This window comes from Larimichthys crocea, chromosome VIII (assembly GCF_000972845.2).
Source record: "Larimichthys crocea isolate SSNF chromosome VIII, L_crocea_2.0, whole genome shotgun sequence".
NCBI classification, from domain to species: domain Eukaryota; kingdom Metazoa; phylum Chordata; class Actinopteri; family Sciaenidae; genus Larimichthys; species Larimichthys crocea.
The window spans coordinates 24,622,890-24,645,552 of NC_040018.1; the positions used below are offsets into that span (position 1 = coordinate 24,622,890).

Below are 22,663 nucleotides of genomic sequence, written 5' to 3' on the forward strand. Positions count from 1 at the left end.
AGTGACAGTAAAATAAAAACCAAGTAACAGTGAACTATGCAATATGTAAATCTAAACCGTATAAAGAATTTTGTCTTTGAGAGACTGTACAGAGAGTACACTGATTGTTAAATTGAGTATGCATGTGTGGCAGATTTCACTTATGTATTGCACCAAACCAGTTCAATAACTACTGGACTTGACTTGGAGTGTTTGATATTTTGAGGTTGTAGAGACTGATGCTCACAGGTAGGAAAGACTTCTTGTGTCTCTCTGTGGAGCATCTTGGTGTCACTGTCAGCAGTCTCTGGCTGAAGGTGCTCCTGAGTCTGTCCAGCACCTCATGGAGTGGGTGGGAGTCATAGTCCAAGATAGCCCGCACCTTAGACAGCATATTGTATGCGGATATTTAAATTATTACCACATTTATTTGCACAGGTTTAATTTAAACACAGACTTATCTTACAGGTTAATTCTAACGTTATAGTTTAAGTTTAATGCATGTTTACTGTGCTGGATCTGTCTATGGCTGTACCACACACTCCCGTCCAGTTGATGGCAGTGTGATGGCAACAAAAGAAGTCGCTGCTGGCTCTTCACGCCGTGCTGCTCGGTGTGTGTGGAGGGGTCTCTTGGCTGTCCTCTGACTGCTGCTGCTGCTGTGTCTCTTAAAACAGTGAGGGAGAAAAAAAGGCTTCACCACCCCTTTGTGTGCAAGAAGGATTTGACAGCATGGCGTTAAACTTCACCATCAACACGAGCAATCCGCCTTTAGGTGAGCTGACAAACACTTCTCCAGCGAGCCGTGTGCTCGCGTGACAGCTGGCCGGCTAACACTTAGCACGTTACGTGTCACAGACGAGACAAACTGTGTTTGAAGTTTGTTTCAAATAAATAAATAATTAAATGCGTCACAGGGCCGAGCTTGAGGATTTTAAGATTAATACAGCAGGCGTGGAAATGGTTAGTAAAATTAAAAAAGGCGATATTAAAAGTAGCATCTTTTTGTTGAATTGATGTAAACCGGCAGAGCTATTTAATTTAATTTAATTTATACCTTGCAGTTATTATTTATATCATGGTCACTTACTTTTGTAATATTATTCATATTATGGTCACTACTCTTTCAGTAATATTATTTGTATCATGGTCATCACTCTTTTTATATATCATGACACTTTTTATCCTCAGTACTTGTCTGTTTTTCGTGTTTATTATGTAGGTTATAGATATTTCTGTCTGTTATTTTGCCTTTTCTACTTTTTTCTAATCCTGTAGTGCATGCTACACTTTCCTCTGCTGCTGTAACAAGTACATTTCCCCGTGGTGCGATGAATAAAGTATATTTAATCTAATTTAATTTAATTCGCGGCTCTCTAAATGAAGGTTTACAGAGTAGATAGATAGATAGATAGATAGATAGATAGATAGATAGATAGATAGATAGATAGATATACTTTATTTATCCCAAGCTGGGAAATTATAGTGCAGCAGCAGCATTACACACAGTGACAAAAAAAATAAAAATATACTATAAAGCAAACTATACATAATAAAATATCAAAAAAGCAATAGTAAATACGATAAAATAAAATATATTGTACAGAGGTATATACAGCAAGTTGGCAGTGTTGATATGTGCAAAGTAGGGAGAAATGTGAGGTGACTGTAGATTATGACTTAGCTTTTGTTATACAGTTGGTTAAACAGTTGGTTTATATTATGAATGAAAGCAGCTCTGTGTGTTGACCTATATATATGTGTGTATATATAGGTGACATATGACATGTTATATATGAATTAAATACCATATAAGTTGAATGGGGCGTGTTTTGAAGTGAGCTAGCCTGCTAACTGAAAGCTATCCGTAGCTCGCGTGTCGTCGTGGCACTTCAAACCACAACAACATGTGGACACTTTGTTACATTTCCTCCATAATAACAGCACCTGTCTAACACTTTACACTCTCAGTCCACTGCGGCACGCCTGTAAACGTAAGCTGTAAGCTTCATCGTGTGCAAAAACTGTTTGTGAACTTGTGAAATGACACATGGATTAAACCGTGCACGTTGAGTTATGGACGTGAGCTAACCCAGGTTAGCTCAGCAGGGATTATATATGTGTGTGTGTAATGCGTCTATAACCTGACGTATTTTATTAATAACGTGTGACAGTTTTTTATATTACGTTCAGTAAGGTCTGAGCACTGCTGCAGCTATTCGTGTCGATGCTTTATACCGAGATAAAATAATCTTTTGACCAGCCTGAGGCTGAAACAGCGCCGCCGTGTGGTTTGTGGTGAACACAGCAGGCTGATGCAAGCAAGCTGAAACGTGGACTGTTATGGATGGGGTGTGCATAATCCTATTGCTGTCTCATCTGGGAAGCACCGGCGCCAATCCTCTGAATTTGGAAATGAAAGTAAAGCTGCCTCTGCAGCTCTCCTGTCAGACCTTGTCATGGCTGACTGTTTAGATGTGAGACAAACAAAGGCACGAGATGACTGACATGTATGATCTCTTTGCCAAACATTGGCCTACATGAACATCATGAACTGAGCCTGAACTACACAATTAGTCTGTTTTCTTCAACTTTTTATGTTATATAATCTGTTAAATACCGGATCTGATAAGATTTTATAATGCCTATGCGGAAATAATCATATGATCTTTTGTTTTCCCTTCAAACTGATGCTGCATACTTTGCAGTTTAGCCCCTCGAGTGACGCCTGTATTGATATAAGATCTTACAGTACAGAGACTACAAAGAGTGCACAGCTGTCGAGGCAGGATGAGCAGGTTAAGATTGTGAGTTTATGAAGGTAAAACACCACAGTGTGTATGTTGTGCATCACAGGACCAGTTCAACAGGTTTATATTATTTAAGATAAGTTTTTTTCTAAGGTTCAAGATATTTTTTTGGCCTTTTTCAAGCTTTATTTCTGATAGAGACAGCTGAAGAGTGACAGAAATGCAGGGATAGAGAAGCGGGAAAGAGCCACTGGTCGAATTCGAACCCTGGGCTTCCGCAGCAAGGACTGAGCCTTCGCACATGGGGCGGCTGCTCTACCAACTGAGCTAAACGCCGCCCTCAACAGGTTTTCTAGTAGAAATATCTGTGCCGCTTGTCAATCATCCAAGTCACGACTTGTAGTTGTTCTGAACTGAAGAAGCAAAACATATTATGTAATAATCTAAAGCAAATTAACAACAAACAAAACAAATGCTTTTGACTTAACACGCAAAGATATTCTAAGAAAAGTTGACTGAAGCTGTTTCATGCTGTTAAAGTTCCAGTGTTTAAGATTTAGGGAATTTATTTGAAGTGTATGCTGGTATAAATGGACTATAATATTACAAGAGACAAACCAAACACTGCCTCTAGAGGGTATTCATTTGGCTGCAATCTGCAACTTCACCGCTAGATTCCATTAAGTCCTACACACGGGTCATGTACTACATGTAAGTTATGTTTATCCAGACTCAAAATGCGAACATACACTGACTTTTTTCCCTCTGTCCTGCAGGAGCGCTTCTGGCAGCAGAGCATGTGAAGGGCAGCGTCCAGGTATCAGTGGAGGAAGGCAAAGACACCCAGCTTCATGTCTCAGAGTAGGTCACATACTGTAGAAAATCTATATATGAAGTTTGTGCAGTTGTTAAAGTGTTTTTCATTATTAGTCACTCTATATTCTCCTTCCTTCCCTCAGTGCGATCCAGTTCAACGATGCTAACTCCATCAGCCGCTACTTGGCTCGGGTGGCTCCTTCTCTTGGCCTTTATGGAGCCAACATGATGGAGCAGACTGAGGTACATATGTTTATTTGTGCGTGCAACATACTCTAGCAGTTTGGGGTTTCTGATTGGTATTTAAGATGCTCACCTGGTATCTGCAGGTCGACCACTGGTTGGAGTTTAGTGCTCGGCGTCTGTGTGGTCAGCCTGGTTTGACTGTGGCACTGGGTGAACTGGATAAGGCCCTTTCCCTGCGGACCTTCCTGGTTGGACATGCCATCACCCTGGCTGATCTTTCTGTCTGGGCTGCCCTTAAAGGTTTGGATCTCTACTTATCTGTTGCCTTTGGTATTTATTGGGTTTGAAGCTCTGCAGTTACACAGGTGGAATGCAGAATAACAGGTTGTGGTTGTTTCTCTGCAGGGCACAAGGAATGGCCCAATCAGGGCAAATCATTCTCCCACGTCAATCGCTGGTTCTCCTTCCTGAGCTCACAGGTTCCTTTCTCTTCTGTGGGAAACAAGTACACCACAAAGAAAGCTCCAATGACCAAATCCAATGTAAGTGCAATTTCCAATATTAACAAATTATTTGATATGTTGATATAACCTGTTGAGAAAAAGAGCATCAATTTGAAGCCAGTCATAGCTGATGTGGAGTGTGTGTGCTCAGTATACTGAATAAACAAAGAATAACATAATGATTTTTATTGTAAATGACTTTTAAATATTGATTTATGTTTATTGTAACTAACTCTTCGTTTGACATCACTGGAACTCACCAAAAAATAACAGAATAATACGATATGAATGCCATTGTCCTGTTGTATTGCTGACTGTTTGTGTCCCTGGGCAACAGTCGGATGAGAAGAAGCAGGATGTTGGCAAGTTTGTGGATTTGCCCGGAGCTGAGATGGGCAAAGTGGTGGTCCGATTCCCCCCTGAGGCCAGCGGGTAAGGCTTGGCATGGAGTTTGTGAGAAGTTCAGATTATACGTGGTCAATAGACTGATGAGTGCAGCTGGAGTTCAGTAGTTCCTTTTAATATTTCATGATTTTTCTGTCTCTCTGTTGCCAGATACCTGCATATCGGTCACGCCAAGGCCGCTCTGCTCAACCAACACTACCAGGTCACATTTAAAGGCAAGCTTATCATGCGCTTTGACGACACCAACCCCGAGAAAGAAAAGGAGGACTTCGAGAAGGTAAAACACTCAGAGCAAAAGGAAAAACATCAGATGGAAAAAAATCTTTATAAATTTTCATCTTACATGTCTATATTTGTTCCTAGGTGATTCTGGAAGATGTTGCCATGCTCCAGATCCATCCAGACCAGTTCACCTACACCAGCGACCATTTCCCCACCATAATGAAGTTTGCTGAAAAGCTGCTTTCTGAGGGCAAGGCCTACATCGACAACACGCCTCCTGAGCAGATGAAGCAGGAAAGGGATCAGCGCGCTGAGTCCAAATGCAGAAATAACAGTACGCCTGCGGAAACATGACATGATACCAGTCACAGTGAAAGTAGATGCCACAACACGCACCTTTCTAAACTTTATGAACCTACAATTTGCGACTTCTCTCTGTGTAGCGGTGGAACAGAACATGAAGATGTGGTCAGAGATGAAAGCTGGGACGGAGTTTGGTCAGACCTGCTGCATGAGGGCCAAGATCGACATGAGCTCCAACAACGGCTGCATGAGAGACCCTACCCTCTTCCGCTGCAAGAACACACCCCACCCTCGCACTGGAAGCACCTATAAGTACGTGACTTTAATGAGTTCAGGGGCAGACTACATTATTAGTCGTAATGATTGTTTTATAAAAAATAAAAAAAAAAACGATTTAAATATTCTACAAATACTAATTGTTCACATTGTCTCAATTCTTTCTTCCAGAATCTACCCAACATATGACTTTGCCTGTCCAATCGTAGACAGTTTGGAGGGTGTGACACATGCTCTTAGGACCACCGAGTACCACGATCGTGACGAGCAGTTCTACTGGATAATCGAAGCCCTGGGCCTCAGGAAGCCTTATATCTGGGAGTATGCCCGACTCAACCTCAACAACACAGTACTGTCCAAGAGGAAGCTCACTTGGTTCGTCGACCAGGGATACGTCGATGGATGGTAGGTTTAGTGTGATTCATCTGGTGACTGGTGCTTGGTAATTTGAGTATCCAGAATATATAAGCTGTTTACTACTTCGGTAACTCACAACCTCCCCTTCCTCGCCTCTGTCCCCTAATTCCCCCCCTTCTTCTCTTTACCTTTGTCCTCTCTACCGCAATGTTCTCCTTTTGACTTTTCTCATCTCTTCCTCCAGGGATGACCCTCGCTTCCCCACTGTCAGAGGAGTCCTGAGGAGAGGAATGACTGTTGATGGTCTGAAACAGTTCATAGCAGCCCAGGTATATCTGTCATAGTTAGGGTGCAGGCACACCTGAGCGATTGCCTGTCATGTAGACTTACTTTGGAGAGCAGGATATCCGACCAAGCAGTGCATGATGGATACGCTGTAGCAAGTTGGATTGCCATACCTGAATTTGCATAAACTCACTCAACTCTTCAACTCTTTTTATTTTGCAATGACTCCATCCCATGTAACACACCATGCTTGCCAAAGATGAATCTAGTTTTAGTCACAGAACTAGTTTCTGTTACTACCTTTTTTCAAATGATTTCAGAAACAAACACGTTTGTTACTGTTTAGCTGCAATATGAGAGCTTCTGACCCAACGACGCCATGTTGAAAACGGTGTTGTGTGTGTAGATTCTGTGTCTCAGCATCAGAGGGAAAAAGACAGGAGTTGATAAATTGCAGATAAAGATGATGGATCATTGAAATTTGAATAGTTGAATAGTGACCCAGAAAAAGTTTTTTCTATTAATCAACAGACTTCAGTTTGTAAAATGTAGTATCCACAGAGTACATATACTTACGTGTTTCTCTTTTATTCTCCTGTGTCTAGGGTGGATCAAGATCAGTCGTGAACATGGAGTGGGACAAGATCTGGGCCTTCAATAAGAAGGTACATTTTAATCCTTTGTCATGTCACGTCTAGGCCTTTTTTCTGAACCTAGCTGTATACTTAAATGGTGACTTTTTAAAAAACAATTCAGCAAAATAGAAAAAGTAAGACAAACAAATAACTTCATATATTTCAAATGGTTCTTATGTAGACCACTGTCTATGTCGAAGACTAAAGTAAATTAATGATATAATCTTGACTTTGTGACCAGTCATTCAACTTTGAATGAGTCCGTGTGAGAATTTTATCCATTCTGACATGCAGACATTTATATAAAGTGCTATTTTTGAAGGATAAGAGCTTTTTTTAGGTTTGTCTGACCTAGTTTGTATGTTAGAGAAAGAGAGGATATAATGGATGAATGAATATGACACAAACCTCACAGGCTTTGACTGACAGAGGTTCAGAGAATAGCCTGTGGGTTCACTGCTGGCATGGCTTCTTTCTGCTTTGCTGTTCTCATTCTGTTAAACACTTTACTTTGCTGCCTGGTTTCCTGCCTCATCACCCCACCCTCACCCTCCATATCACCTCCAGTAACACTGGAAACCTCAAAAAACCAAACCAGCTGCTTCATTTTACATCCCTCATGTTTGTATTCATGTTTTTGTTTTTTTGTTTTTTGTCATCTGTGTCGACATCAGTGTTGCGTCCTCTGTGTGGTTTTCCTTGCTGGCACTTGCTGCTTCATCCCAGAGTCAACTCGAAGGTGTGAAGCTAGTTTAAAAATGTACATAAACAGAGAGTGAATTGGAGTGGTTCAACGCATATACACCTCTAATAACAGGTGGAAGTTTTCAGAATTGAAAGTACATTTTATACTGAGGATAGGCTAGACTTGTGACAGTGACTGACAGTTGGCGTCAGATCTATGAACAGCTGCTTCTGTTATTGCAAAGGGCTTCATATGCATGATCAACTAACTCCTTCTCCCTGCCTTCTTCAGAGAGTCAAAAGTTTCTTCATGTCAACTTAGAAATATTTGAAGTTGCTGTAACAGCAGCTAATTGTTAACTCTCTTCACTTTACCCCTATTTTTAATCAACAGCTTTTGTCTTCTTTTTTTTAGGCGGGGAAGGGTATCTTTATATTTAGTGGGAAATAACGGGTCAACAGTATATGTCACACAGAAGTGGTATACATCATTTAAAAGATGGGAACCTGGAGATGAATTTGAGATGCACTCAGTTATGTGTGTCAAGGTTTTCTAATCCTAAATCTGTAATAAACATTGCTTTGTTTAGGCGTCTATTCAGATATTGAAAGTTATTGAATGACTTAGCACATCATGACTGAAGTGTGTGAAGGCAACTTCCCATGCTCAGTTATGTCGATGTTGGATGTTGACGTCTGCGTGGTGCAGAAGAGGTTAAATGTTGGATTCAGACGTTCACGTTTTTATGTTCAGTCCAGTATTTAGCTATACATGTGTACATTTAGTATTAAATGAGTCATAGTTCAGAATAATGCAGAAAGAACGAACCATGATTAATTGGGCTTCCCTGACTTAGCTCAAGCTCAAACAGGTTTGAAGTAATCTTAGCACAATATACAGCAGGATTTAGCATCCGTTAAAATTAATCTGTGGCTCTGCAGGTGGCGCTATTTCAAGGCTTTACTTAGGCCTCCATGTTTGTACAGTAGCCCAGAATAAATATACCAAACACTGGCTGTAGATGGGGCCTTTCTCACATTTCTCAGCCACCTTAGTTTCTGCTTCACGCTAGGAAGTCAACCACTAGATGCCACTAAATCCTACACAGTGGTCCTTTTTAGACAGGTGAAATAGTAGTCTTGCAATGCAACTTGCAATATTAAAGCTAATAACATTTCCCCATTTTGTCATTAGTATTTCTTTTTGTTCGGCAACTGAGAACATACATATTATAAACAAGAGTTCAGATTTTGTGCAATATATTGACATCATTCATTTATATTATTATACTTAGCTCATTTCTGTATTTGGGCTGTTCTTATGCTGTATTCAGGCAGACCATAGATGTCCAGATATCATTTTAGTGTCCTCATAACAGACAAACATTATCGATGGATCCTGGATATGGATAGATACATTATAGAGTGTTGTCTCAGTACAACAATACATAACAGGAGTGAAGTGGAGGCTTGGCTAGAGGTGGAAATAAAAAAAAGAGACAAACGGGAAGGTGTAACAACTGTATTGAGGAGAAAGTGGTGAGGGGAAATTATGTAAACGGTCCATTCTATGTAAATGTGTCTCTACCTCTTTCTTCTTTTCTCTTCCTCCCTCCTTGTATCTGACATTAAACAGCATCTCACTCTTCTGTTTCCAAGCTGCCAATTAGCTGTCTGAAGGTACTCCACCTCCTCCTCCTCTTGCTCATTTTCACCCACTCCCTCCCTGCTTTCATCATGGGCTGGTTTGTCTGAAAATCCACCAACGACCTTCACTAATTTACCAGCCAAGCAGATGTTCAGACGTTATGTATCCAAATAATGTCTGGGTACCTTTTTTAAATAACAAAAATCAAAGGGCAGCAGAGTTGTTTAGCTCCCAGGTGTTTTTTTAAATCTGCAGTAGAGGATTGAAGTGGTTGGTGAACTAGTTATTTTTGGTTGGATTCTCTCTCTCTCAACTCTGAATTGCCCGCTATGTAAAAGTTCAACTTGTATCATAGCACAAAAAATAGTAATATGCTAAAATGATGGATCAATGTTGCCCTCTTCCACACTGTTTTTTTTTTTTTCCTGTTCGTTGCTTTCATCACTTGTCATTCTCCATCCTCACTGATTTAAAACAGATTATGACAATATTAGTTAAGTTAACATGGTGAGTGCTCTCGTTCTGTCACACTGTTCTAGTTTTGGGGGATTTCAGTGCTCAAAACATAAATGGTGGCTGGTAAATTAAACATGGCATCTGGGGGGTGAAATGGAGGTGTTGATGATACTTTATTTTTATATAGAAAGAATAAAAACACCGGGGTGTTATTGTAGTTTGATAAACAGGAAATGCAATTTGCTTAAACCGAAACCAGTTATGGAAATAGTTTGGGTTACTTGTCTCACTTGAAGTGAACAGGATGCTCTTGTCTGCAGACCTTCTATGATTTAGGATGATTTAAACCCAGGGAAATGGGATGACCAGATTTTATAGACGTACTTTCCTTTAAATCTCTACAAAACAGACTACTTACTGCAAAATATATTTAAAAAGTCAGACGGTTCATCATCAGAGGAAGTATTAAAAGCCCTTAGGCTTCCTATTTTGTAAGACAAGTCATTCAGTGTTTAATCCTCCTCCCTTCATGTGTTCCTCTTCATCGTTTCCCTTCATCCTTTAGTCTGTTGCAGTTTTTTGAGTGATCAGTTGAGATGTTTTCGTTTCTTTCGACTATATCCACTTCATTTAACATGTTCATTCTTTAGAGGAGACCCCAAAGGTCATTGTTGAGTTAAATCTTTACATTTTGTCAGCCTTTCCTGATTACTGATGAGATACAGCAGTTGCCACCTTACTGTAAAATTATCATACATATGTAACATTTTGTATAATGATAAGTTGTGTTGTTAGACTGGTGGATTTCTTTTGTGAAATAACAAACGCCGTGTGTGTGTGTGTGTGTGTGTGTGTGTGTGTGTGTGTCGCTGGTTTTGTAGTGAATATGAGGACAATGAGCTCATCACCTGGCTCCATTCCATTATTAGTATTAGAAACCATTATCGTTCCCACTAGAGCCTGCATACTGAAAATGCCTACTTCTGTTGTACTGCGGGGTAAAATGTGTAAACATATCCACGAATGCTTTTGTTTCACATGTTTCTACTTGAATAGAAAATTATTATTCAGGCTCTGAAACACTGGAGCTGGCTGGTAAAGTGGTGAAAGTTGATGTTGGCTGAATAAGCGTTTCCTTCACACTCACACAGTCATGATTCACTCATGAAATCACTTTTTCTTTCTTCTTGTGTGTCTTACTTTCCTTGTTTTTGAGTTTTTGAATAAAGTTGCCACATTTTCCGCTTTGTCCTTTCATCACTCACCTTTTTGGATGTGGATATTGTTATAAAGTGTTATTCTGCCGTTTCTTTTACTGACGTGTTTGTGTTTGTGTCTCTGTATGTCATTGTCTCTCTGGGTGTGTTTAGGTTATTGACCCGGTAGCTCCCAGGTACACCGCTCTGTCCAGTTCATATGTGGTTCCTGTTTCTGTCGCAGAGGCTAAAGAGGAGAACAAGGAAGTGGCCAAACACCCTAAGGTCAGAGCTCTCTGTGACTCACTCACACACAACTGTTAGACCTTGAATTTGAGATTGGATTATACTGATCATAAAAATTGAAACTTTCTCCATGAGATGATCTAATCAGCAGACTGCTTGTAATTTATTTAGTAACAGAGATGTTGGATTGGAAATTAATGGGAACTTATCTAATACTAATTAAACTGTATGCGTTGTTGTTTCTGTGTCCATCCAGAATGCAGATGTGGGCATGAAAGAGGTTTGGTATGGACCTCGGGTTCTTGTTGAAGGAGCCGATGCTGAGACGTTCACAGAGGGAGAGATGGTCACGTTCATCAACTGGGGCAACCTCATCATCACCAAGATCAACAAGTATGCAGGGATCGTTTCTCAGCTAATCCATATTGTTGTTCAGAATCGTGGCTTCGTGAAAGTAATCATGTGCTTCTTTTTCTTCCACCTCTTTGTCACTATTCAGAGGGGCTGATGGTAAGGTCGTGTCCATGGAGGCTCGCCTGAACCTGGAGAACAAAGACTTCAAGAAGACGACAAAGATCACATGGCTGGCTGACACAAACAGCGCCCCCCTGCTGCCCACCATCTGCGTCAACTACCAGCCTCTCATCTCTAAGGCTGTCATCACCAAAGATGACGACTTCAAAGACTACATTAATAAAAACAGCAAGGTCTGTTCTGCAGTGTGTGGCTGACCTTTGCCATGATTATTCGTTTATCTTTTGTTGATCTTTGTCTCATTGTTTGTTTTTCAGTTGGAGGAGAAGATGCTTGGCGATCCCTGTCTGAAGAACCTGAAGAAAGGAGACATCATCCAGCTCCAAAGACGAGGCTTCTACATCTGTGACCAGCCCTATGAGCCAGTTAGGTGAGGGGAAAGGACCTATTTATTCCACCCAATATGGTGGAGATCACCAAATACATGGATCTGCCTTTTACTTTCACTTTTCTGCTGATCGTCCTACTATCTGTGTCTAACTGTGGTTAACATCTACAGTCCTAACAGCTGTAAAGAGAGTCCCTGTGTCCTGCTCTACATTCCTGATGGACACGTCAAGGAGATGCCAACTGCTGGATCCAAGGACAAGAGCAAGAGCCAGGCCTCCAGCAACACAGTGAGTAGTTTTGAAGAACACCACCATCCAAATGTTTGATTATGTACAAATTATCTTTTTATACTTAATTTTATCTGTAAATCAGACTTGTTATGTGTTTAAGACCTCTTATATGGTCCAACAGCAACACTGGAACTATCAGTAATTTTACATCCATAGATGGTGGATGATGAGAAACAAAATGTGTCTTAATTGGAAGTTGCTGTGTTTTTTTTTTTTTTTGTTTGGCCAAATCATAGATGAGCTTCACTGATGTCTTTAAACCTGGAATAGACTGGACTCAAAGTCGGTCTATTCTCTGTCTTGAACTATAACTGGGAAGTTGTTGAATAGAAATGCTAAGAATAACCTGCAGTTATCTCTTTGAGAAGAAGAAGTTACCGGTTTATCCCAGACATCAGTCTCTAAATCTGCCTTAAATCTCGCCGTAGTCTGCCGCCCCTGCCAAGGTTGCCTCAGCCTCTGCCCCTGCTCCTGCCTCAACCTCAGCCGGTGACTTGTTCTCGAGCATTGTAGCACAAGGTGAAACTGTTCGCCAGCTTAAGGTCGCCAAAGCTCCTAAAGACGAAGTGGACAAGGCAGTTCAGCAGCTGCTTTCTCTAAAGGTATGTCAGCTAAACTAAATAAAGTCTTAATTATTCAAATGCAGTGTCATTCTTTAACTATCTCTCTCTCTGCAGGCACAGTTTAAGCAGCAGACAGGTATAGACTACAAGCCAGGCATGGCTCCTCCCACCTCTGCTCCAGCCCCGGCCACCACACAAACAGACTCCACCTCCTGCCCGCACGCCCGCGTTTCCCAGCAGGGCGAGGTGGTCAGGAAACTGAAGGCAGAGGGGGCCCCTAAGGTACTTTGACATTTATCCAAGAACTAATCATCTCCTCATTTGTTTGACTGATGTTCAGGTTCATGGCATCACGTACCAAGTACTCCATTCACTGACACTACAGTGAGCGGTTGCTGCTCCTGACCCGAATGATTTGTCCACCCATTCCTCCTGTGCCCACATCATTTGCATGCCAGTCAATTTTATCCTTCACTCCCAACAATGAGCTGGTTTGTTGATGGTACTAGGACCAGATTGATGCAGCAGTGAAGCAGCTCCTCGCTCTCAAGGCGGAGTTTAAAAAGCTCACCGGTCAGGATTACAAACCAGGGATGGCTCCTCCTGCACCTGTCTCCTCTGCTTCTTCTCCTGCATCCACCACTTCCTCCTCCTCTTCCTCCTCTTCTACCTCTTCTTCTTCTGGCCTGTATGAGCATGTTGCACAACAGGGTGAAGTGGTCAGGAAACTGAAGGCAGAGAAAGCACCTAAGGTACTTTGACATTTGTCCAATTACTAATCACGTTCTCATCTGTTTGTCCAGTCAGTGTTCACGTTGACATACGTTTATCCAATCAGGACTTACGTCCCAAGTCATCCGTCTGTTTATTTACACTGCAGTGAGTGATTTTGTGTCCTCATTTGTTGTCCAGTTAATTCTCGCATCTAGATTAATTTATCTAGTCATTGGTCGCTTGTGTCCCAAATGGTTTGTCCATTGCACGGCCCCACATCATTTGCATGCCAGTCAAGCTTTACTCCAACAATAAGCTGATTTGTTGATGGTACTAGGACCAGATTGATGCAGCAGTGAAACAGCTCCTCGCTCTCAAGGCTGAGTTTAAAAAGCTGACCGGTCAGGATTACAAACCAGGGATGGCTCCTTCCTCTCCTGTCTCCTCTAGTCCTTCTCCTGTGACCTCCTCCTCTTCCTCTTCTTCTGGCTTGTATGAGCGTGTAGCACAACAGGGTGAGGTGGTCAGGAAACTGAAAGCAGAGCAGGCACCTAAGGTACTTTGACATTTGTCCCATTACTAATCAGTGTTCATGTCCACATAAGTTTGTCCATCATCCATCCGTTCATTCATATTGCAGTGAGTAATTTTTGTCATTTATCCTGTCCTGTTGCCCAGTGATTTCTCACGCCCAAGGTCATTTGTTTAGTTGTTAAATGCTCGTGTCCCCTCATCATTTGCATGCAAAGTCAATTTTATCCTTCACTTCCAACAATAAGCTTGTTTGTTGATGGTACTAGGACCAGATTGATGCAGCAGTGAAGCAGCTCCTCGCTCTCAAGGCGGAGTTTAAAAATCTCACCGGTCAGGATTACAAACCAGGAATGGCTCCTCCCACTCCTATCTCCTCTACTCCTTCTTCTGCAGCCACCACTTCTTCCTCCTCCTCCTCCTCTTCCTCTTCTTCTTCTGACTTGTACGAGCATGTTGCACAACAGGGGGAGGTTGTGAGGAAACTCAAGTCTGAAAAAGCCCCCAAGGTATTCTGATGCATCAAAGCAGACAGTAGAAATGTAGATGGAGAATAGTGAGTGGTCACTTGTCTACATACAACAACCAGCCACGCTCCTGTCCCTCTGTTTTTTTAAGGTTAAAATGATTTGAATCTTTCTGACTCCACCAGCCACCGTCACTGCTGCAGGAAAATATATTTTTTTTAGAGAGACGTAGGAATAATCTCAGGTTCACGAGCTTCTGTCTGATGTAGGAAAGCCTCTAAACTTTGCCACTCTAAGCTACAACTACAACACAGGATGTTCCTGGTGTTATCTTATACGCAGATTTTAAAAATTGTACTATAGGAAGAGTGGGTAAGTAAAATTAATAATAAAGATATTAGATACAGTATAAATACTAGGAAACTTTTGGTTTAAACAAGATCTTGTATGGAGCATTAACAGACAGACCCAACACCAATAATAATGAAATATAAGCTAATATGCTTAAACATGTTTTTTTTATTATACAACTTATTGAGTTATAGCTATAAATTGAGTCACAGTATCCTTGTCTATGTATCTCCAGGACCAGGTTGATGCAGCAGTGAAACAGCTGCTCGCCCTGAAGGCAGAGTACAAACAGGCCACAGGCCAGGAGTACAAGCCCGGAGCTGCCCCAGTTCAGAAAGCCCCTGCCCCAGTCCAGAACAGCCCCAGCCCTGCTCCTGCTGCCACCGGCCTGTACGAGAGGGTTGCTCAGCAGGGAGAAATGGTCAGGAAACTGAAGACTGAAAAGGCCCCCAAGGTGAGACCACATATCCATCTACTACCAGTGTTTCTGCTGTTCTTTATATTGTCGAATAGTCCCGCAACTGTTCCTACTGCTGTGACTGAATGGTTCTCCTCTTGCTGGCTGTTCATCAGGATCAGGTAGATGCTGCAGTGAAGGAGCTGTTGGCTTTAAAGGCAGAGTATAAACAGCAGACTGGACAGGATTACAAACCAGGTCAACAAGCCACAGCTAGCCCTGCCCCAGCCCAGTCCAGTGCTTCCTCAGCCCAGTCCAGCTCTTCACCGCAGGCAGAGAGCCTATTCTCACAGGTGGCCCAACAGGGAGAGTTAGTGAGAAAGTTAAAGTCTGAGAAAGCTCCCAAGGTAAGCAACCAATCACAGAATGGAATTAATTACAGCTAGTGCTGGACAGGAAATGACAACAATTGTGTTTCCATTTCAGGACCAGGTGGATGAAGCCGTGAAGACTCTCCTGGACCTGAAGACCAAGTACAAGACGCTTACAGGAGAAGAATACAAACCAGTAGCTGCTGCCGGAGCCACTGGTGGAGAGGACAAAAACCGCAAGGAGAGGGAGAACAAGTCTGAGAAGCAAGGAGGAGGTGGAGGTGGAAAGAAGGGTAAAGGAGACAAAGCCAGCCAGGGCAAGGAGGGCTCTGGAGGAGCAGGAGGCTCTGGAGAGGGTCAAGGTCCCAAGAAACAAACACGGTGAGATACTGGAACGGATGAGAGGTGAAGAAGTAGATCCAGACGATGAGGATGATGAACATTTAAAATATTACCAACCAGAGCAATGTTACTATGAAATGGGACTCCATATATAATATTTAAGTCTTATTGTCATAATCATAAAAACACATGTTTTAGCCACTGTAGGTTTTCATCAGCACCTTTAATCACCTTTCAGTATTCTTTGGAGTGCATGCATTGCCTTCCTCTTTATCCTGTTTTGTTTCCCCAATTTTCCAAGAGCACCTGATGGTAGCATTTGAGTATACAGAGCAATCGGTCCTCTCCTTTTTATGAGGAACAACATTTTATTTCACTTTTTGCATCTGAATTCAACTTTTCTGCTTTGAACTCTTTCATTCTCTCTCTGTAAGTGTCTCTGTAAGTGTAACCTTCAACCTGTGTTTGGCTTTACTTTTGGTGTTTCTTACTATAGTGACTGGTGAGAATAATTCTTTGTTATCCTGTATGCGCTGCAAGGCTCTGCAGACTGAAAAAGTGTTTTGATATAGTCAGACGTATGGGGGAGTCAAAATGTCTGTGCCAATAAAAAGCCTCATATTGAACTTTCTTCTCAGAACTCTGTTTTGAGTAAATCATAGTTAGTTGAGTGAGATGCTTCCTTAGAAAGATGCATTGTTTTGTACAGAGGTTTTGAATTGTTACCATATAATCTACTCTATATGGTAGTTAATGGGTAGTTTTATTCAAACCTTTAGGCGCTGTGAGTTTTATACTTTTAACTATACTTAGTTACTTTTAGCCTTTTAAACATACACTGGAGCTTTGTCGGGACAGAAAGCGGAGGGGCGTACTTGGATTTTTTTTTTTCTTGGATGCTGAAGATGGACCTAAGCACAACCCTCTGCTGCTCTAGTTTAATCACTGAAGAGTTTTTTGTATTCAGATGTGGTGAGTCTTAAATGGTTGGTGTGGTTTTTAAAACTGATTGTTCAGTGCTTGTGGTCTGCTCTCAGCCTCAAGGGTGAAATTTGATTGCTCTGATAGTGCTGCACTGCTCATATATAAATATTTTGTACACTGCATGTTTTTTCTATCCATTTGGAACATCAGATGCAAAAAGTAAATAAAACAGACAATAGACGTGTTACCGTTCCTCAGATTAAGATCAACAATCATGATCATAACATCAGTCCAATAATTAGTTATGCTCTATCTCAGTTGGATTGAACTGGTTTGCTGGCTTCATAGCTACTCGTGTGAGCTTTGAGTTGCATGGTTGGCTGGACAGGAAATGGCTGTTTTGTTGGAATTGTTTGAATGTGTCTTCTACCTGCATCTAGACTGACTAATAAGGGTGTTTTTGGTTTAGATTTATGGGGCTGTGCTCACACACCACTTTAATCTTCTTCCCCTGATTTTTCCCAACAGTTAGAAACAAAACTGTAAACTATCCACGGCGCCTGTGATTTAAAACACAATACCATAAAATGTCTCTTTCTCGTGTCTCGCGTGTTTCTCTGCCATACACTAAAATGGGTTGCCAGTCATAAATATACCATGAGGCACACTCACTCACTTTTCTGTGGAATAAAATAAATGTGATCAGCTCTTTAGATTGCCATTTATAGAGACCACTGATCGATCTATTTAGAGTGGCTAATGGCCAATCAGTCGGAGCACCCTTCTTACTAATGAGACATGAACTGGCATCTGTTTGTGTTGTGATAGTTTCCTATGTTGCTCTGCTTTTGTATTTGTATAGTGCTTCATCAACACTGCCTTTACTTGGCAGCGAGATTATGAAAATAAGATCTTCTTCACCTAACAAAATATTAGCTAAATAAAAAATATCTTAAATATCTTATTTACATTTTAATTTGGACTTGCATCAAGGTTTGCATCACACTAACTTTTTTTTGTCTCCTGGTAGGTTGGGTTTGGAGGCCAAGAAAGAGGAGAACCTGGCTGACTGGTACTCTCAGGTAAGTTAGACATGTGTCCTCTTTACTCCAACTAAACCTCTTCAGATTTCTAGAAAAGCCACGATAAGCATCAACAAAACACAGAATGAAATATTTATTCTCTTTTCCAGGTCATCACTAAAGCAGAGATGATTGAGTACTATGATGTCAGTGGATGTTATGTGCTGCGGCCCTGGTCCTACTCCATCTGGGAGTCCATTAAAGAATTCTTTGACCGCGAGATTAGGAAACTGGGTGTGGAGAACTGCTACTTCCCCATGTTCGTCTCTCAGGCTGCACTGGAGAAGGAAAAATCCCACATTGAAGACTTTGCTCCAGAGGTAAGATCATTAAAATGGCATGATGAAGGGGTAAAAAGCATGTGTCGCAGTATTAAGGACCCCAAGATAATGATTGTAGCACAACAATAGGATCGTCAATAATCATTTAATGGTGATGTTGTCATGGTTGTCAGGTTGCCTGGGTAACCCGGTCAGGAAAGACTGAGCTGGCCGAGCCCATTGCTGTCAGACCGACCAGTGAGACAGGTCTGAACCACACCTCCTTATCGAACTTAAAGACCAACTGTACACATTAATACAGACACACATGCACAATAAATAAATAGCTTTTTAAACCGTCATCTTGTTTTTAATGTAGCGGTTTTGTTGTTGTCACATTTGGTCCGAACCATTGGTCTGTTTTTGTTTTTCTTTTAGTGATGTACCCTGCCTATGCTAAATGGGTCCAGTCCCACAGAGACCTGCCAATCAAACTCAACCAGTGGTGTAACGTTGTGGTCAGTAGCCTCCTACAGTCGCATCTACACATCTTCATCCACAACTCCTCTTTCGCACGTCTTAGTTGTTCATCTATTTTTTTCTCTTCCCACCACTTTTTTTTTGTTTTTTTACTCACGCCTCCCTCCAGAGATGGGAGTTCAAACACCCCCAGCCTTTCCTGAGGACAAGAGAGTTCCTGTGGCAGGAGGGACATACGGCCTTTGCCACCAAGGAGGAGGCAGCTGAGGAGGTAGGAGCCAGGGCAACATTGCCACAAGCAGTCATCTACAAGTTGTTGAATCAGTGACGCATAATAGTGTCGTACATTCTCTATACCAAAATGACTGTGTTCACTATGCTGCAGAGCAGTAAGTCTCTGTGCTTTACACGTTGTGTATGTATTTGTAGGTGCTTCAGATCCTGGATCTGTATGCCAGGGTGTATGAGGAACTGATGGCAATCCCGGTGGTAAAGGGGAGGAAGACCGAGAAGGAGAAGTTTGCAGGAGGAGATTACACCACTACCGTGGAGGCGTTCATCTCTGCCAGCGGCCGAGCCATTCAGGTAGTGTAGTATACTGGATTATTTTATTGATCCTCTCATCAAAATTGCATTGAAGCCAATAGAATATGATGTTTAAATTGCAAATCTCAACACTGGATTGAATTAAACTTTAATCTCCAATGATGAGCTGCAGAGAAACGGATGAGGATTGTTTTGTATGTTGTAAAACATCAAATCATCAACCTGTCTATTAAAAAAAAAACAACAACAACCCATGAGTCATCCGGCCTCTGGCATTGTTCTGTGCTTCTTTAGGGTGCTACATCTCATCATCTTGGTCAAAACTTTTCCAAGATGTTTGAAATTACTTTTGAGGATCCAAAGAAGCCAGGCGAGAAACAGCTGGCTTTCCAGAACTCCTGGGGAATCACAACCAGGACCATCGGTGTCCTCACCATGGTCCACGGAGACAACATGGGACTTGTACTGCCACCCAAGGTGGCCTGCCTGCAGGTACATGCACATTCTCTCACAGAAACATGGAAATACAGTAGATATTCTTAATGGACAATTTTACTTTAACTGACAAATGACACCATTAAAATTTCTCTTCGCTTTTCCAGGTTGTCATCATCCCATGTGGCATCACTGCCTCCCTGCCAGAGCAGGAAAAGGAGGCCCTGATGGCCCAGTGCTCTAAATACCAGAGCAGGCTGCTGGGTGCTGACATCAGGGTGAAGTGTGACCTCCGAGACAACTATTCCCCAGGATGGAAATTCAACCACTGGGAACTCAAGGTCATGAATAATATGATAATAACCATTATGTAGTGGTGGTCGTTAATGAAGTACTTTACCTGAAGGATTGTTCTCACTCTCTTTGTTATTTCTATTCACGTATGCCTGTGTCTCATACAGGGAGTTCCTATCCGTCTGGAAGTGGGTCCTAAAGATATGCAGCAGCGTCAGTGCGTCACAGTGAGGAGAGACACGGGTGCAAAGGTGACAATTCCAGAAGATGAAGTGGAGAAGAGGATAGTCGCCATGTTGGAGGACATCCAGAATAACCTGTTCAAGAAGTAAGTCAACAGTGAAGAACTGACAAACCTAAAGACACTTGAAACTTGTCTCTGTCTTAAAACTGCACCTTTTCCTTTTTCCGAAAAAAAGTCAGCCAATCAGAAGATTCTCATGAATATTAATGATACAAGGGACAGGAAATACCCTGTTGAAAGAGGAGACATATCTATTTGAAGATGAATGAATGTTTGAAAGTTTTCAGTACTTGAAACCACAAATATAAAATATCTTCCATATCAACACTTCAAACACAAGAAAAGCTGTAAAATATGGGACCTTTTAACTGACTTCACTTTCACAGCTCTCATAGCGTTGTTTTTGGATGCAGTGGGCTTACATGGCATTAAAGTGTGTGTTATGTGTGTATTTGTCAGAGCTTCAGATGACCTAAAGAATAACATGGTGGCTGCAGACACAATGGAACAGTTCCAGAAAGAGTTGGACCAGGGCAAGGTGAGTAACACAACCCAGACTCGGCACAAAACATTTCTGTCCTAACCTGAGTAAATGGTTGATAACATGTTTGTCTTGCTTGATAGATCGTCCAGATCCCGTTCTGTGGAGGAATTGAATGCGAGGACTGGATCAAGAAAACCACTGCCAAGTACGTTTTGACATGTCATTGTCTGACGTGATGTTGGTGTTAAAGGAGCAAAAGACAACGCTGTCACTGATTTCATTATTTCTATAGTTCATGACACAACTCTCAAGTTATCAACATCGAGTAATTTCAAACCAGTAAAGACATTTTTGTGCTTTGTTCTCCTGCAGGGACCAGGACCTGGAGCCTGGGGCTCCATCCATGGGGGCCAAGAGCCTCTGTATTCCCTTCTCCCCCCTGAAGAAGCTGGAGCCTGGTCAGATGTGTGTCAGCGGCAAGGAGCCTGCTCAGTATTACACCTTGTTTGGACGCAGCTACTAAAGACCTGCTCTGCTGGCTGACGGGGATGAACATGTAGTTGAAAAGGGCTTCCCTACCTTTTCTCATCTATTTCTTCTTCTCTGATCTCTTGGGGGTGTCTGGGATAATAAGAATATAAGAGGCGACTGGATTGTGGGACTTCAAATGGGAAAATGCTGTTTTTGTCTATTTTTTAACATATGTTAACATTATTATCCATCCGTTAACTTTTCCGTTAGTCTCTTACTATTTTGTTACGAAAAAAGTTGTGCTGTTTTGTGGAAAGTGGAAAGAACACGCCGGCCAGCAGTGCTTTGCATTAGGATGGCAAATGTTAAATCTTCCCTTTGTGTGGCAGGTAATAAGTCACATTTTGGAGTCCTTTCAAAACACGGCATGTAAATTGGTAAAAGCTTCTGGTCGATTTTTGGAAAACCACTTGTGAATTATTTTGTTTAACTCCCTCCTTCACTGTCAAAATCTTGTTTAGTTACTTTAAGTTCCTGTCAGCATTTATGAATTTAGTGGGTTTGGGCCTTTTTGAAATCTGGAAAAACTCCAAAACAACAAGTAGTGGAAAAAATGCCTGCAAGGGGGGAAAAAAAGTACTCTTTGCCTGCCAGCAGTCCCATCTCTTGCAGCCAAACTGTCTCAGGAACTCTGCTGGTACTCAGGCTTGCAGTTGTTATTGTAACAGCTTTATCGGCCCTCCTCTCTCTGAACGACTAGTTACAGTATGTGGCTCATAGTTCACAGCTTAATACAAATTCCTCAGATCCATTAAAGCCAGAATGATGAAAGCTTTGATGAACTGTGTACGGTTAACAGCCTGCAATATAGCCACCCTCTGTCACCTCTCTCCCATTAAAGAACTCCTTATACACCTTGTCTATAATTAAGTGTTGTTTTTGAACCTGATAAAGATGGGCGGGGCAGCTGAATTGGTCATTAAATATTTGAGTTGGACTGATTTTATTGGAGGTTAGTGTGACAGAAAAAAGGAAGTATCAGAATGAGTGTTATGGCTTACAATGTAAACGAGATGATGGGTTACAGATTACCAAATGACAATACTGGGATGTAGTAGTACACTGAACAGTTAAGAGTATTGTAGCCTCCACGCAACAATTTTATTTTGAAAATAAAAACAGGAAGTGTTTTATCTCTATTGGCTAGACAAGGGTCAGTATTATGTAACTAAGGAGGCTTAGTGTAGAATGGATGATATACCCTGCATATTGCAGTATGTAGACATATATAAAGTACATAGGCACACCTGTACAACCTAGTTGGAGTGCTGACACAGGTGAGGGTGAGGATTATATTGTCAATTAAATCAAGATTATTATTGTTTTGAAAATGACTCTTCAAAGTGGATACATTTGAAAAATGTGATCAAATACTAGTGTTCAATCAATAGTGTCAAAAATATTTTCCTTACCACAATCAGTTAATTATGTGATTTTATGCCATTGGGTGCTAATCACAGCATTTTACAGTGCATCTTTAGTGATGTTGAATATGTGTCTGCCTTATCAAAGGTCATCACAGTATGAACAGCTGATTTTTTTCAGA

At 41.5% G+C, this 22,663-nt stretch overlaps 1 protein-coding gene across 3 annotated transcripts; it reads left to right on the forward strand.

Annotated features, from left to right (window-relative positions):
* Positions 1-565: 565 nt before the first annotated feature.
* On the forward strand, positions 566-21,983 carry eprs1 (glutamyl-prolyl-tRNA synthetase 1). Of its 3 annotated transcripts, XM_019258386.2 has the most exons (37): positions 566-754; positions 3,506-3,590; positions 3,689-3,788; positions 3,875-4,031; positions 4,137-4,273; positions 4,572-4,666; positions 4,790-4,916; positions 5,003-5,195; positions 5,305-5,476; positions 5,612-5,845; positions 6,042-6,126; positions 6,688-6,747; positions 10,876-10,986; positions 11,204-11,340; positions 11,447-11,654; positions 11,739-11,851; positions 11,981-12,098; positions 12,530-12,703; positions 12,779-12,946; positions 13,174-13,416; positions 13,716-13,934; positions 14,179-14,418; positions 14,963-15,181; positions 15,301-15,531; positions 15,611-15,876; positions 17,792-17,843; positions 17,954-18,163; positions 18,298-18,370; positions 18,542-18,621; positions 18,753-18,854; positions 19,013-19,168; positions 19,424-19,621; positions 19,732-19,905; positions 20,026-20,186; positions 20,562-20,640; positions 20,727-20,791; positions 20,959-21,983. In XM_019258386.2, exons 1-37 carry the CDS (start codon positions 712-714, stop codon positions 21,107-21,109), a joined length of 5,436 nt encoding a protein of 1,811 aa, XP_019113931.2. In that variant the 5' UTR covers positions 566-711; the 3' UTR covers positions 21,110-21,983. The 3 variants fall into 3 exon arrangements, with proteins under 3 accessions (XP_019113931.2, XP_027136957.1, XP_027136959.1); XM_027281156.1 differs by lacking the exons at positions 13,716-13,934; positions 14,179-14,418 and having other exon boundaries at positions 567-754; XM_027281158.1 differs by lacking the exons at positions 13,174-13,416; positions 13,716-13,934; positions 14,179-14,418 and having other exon boundaries at positions 568-754.
* The last annotated feature ends 680 nt before the right edge of the window (positions 21,984-22,663 follow it).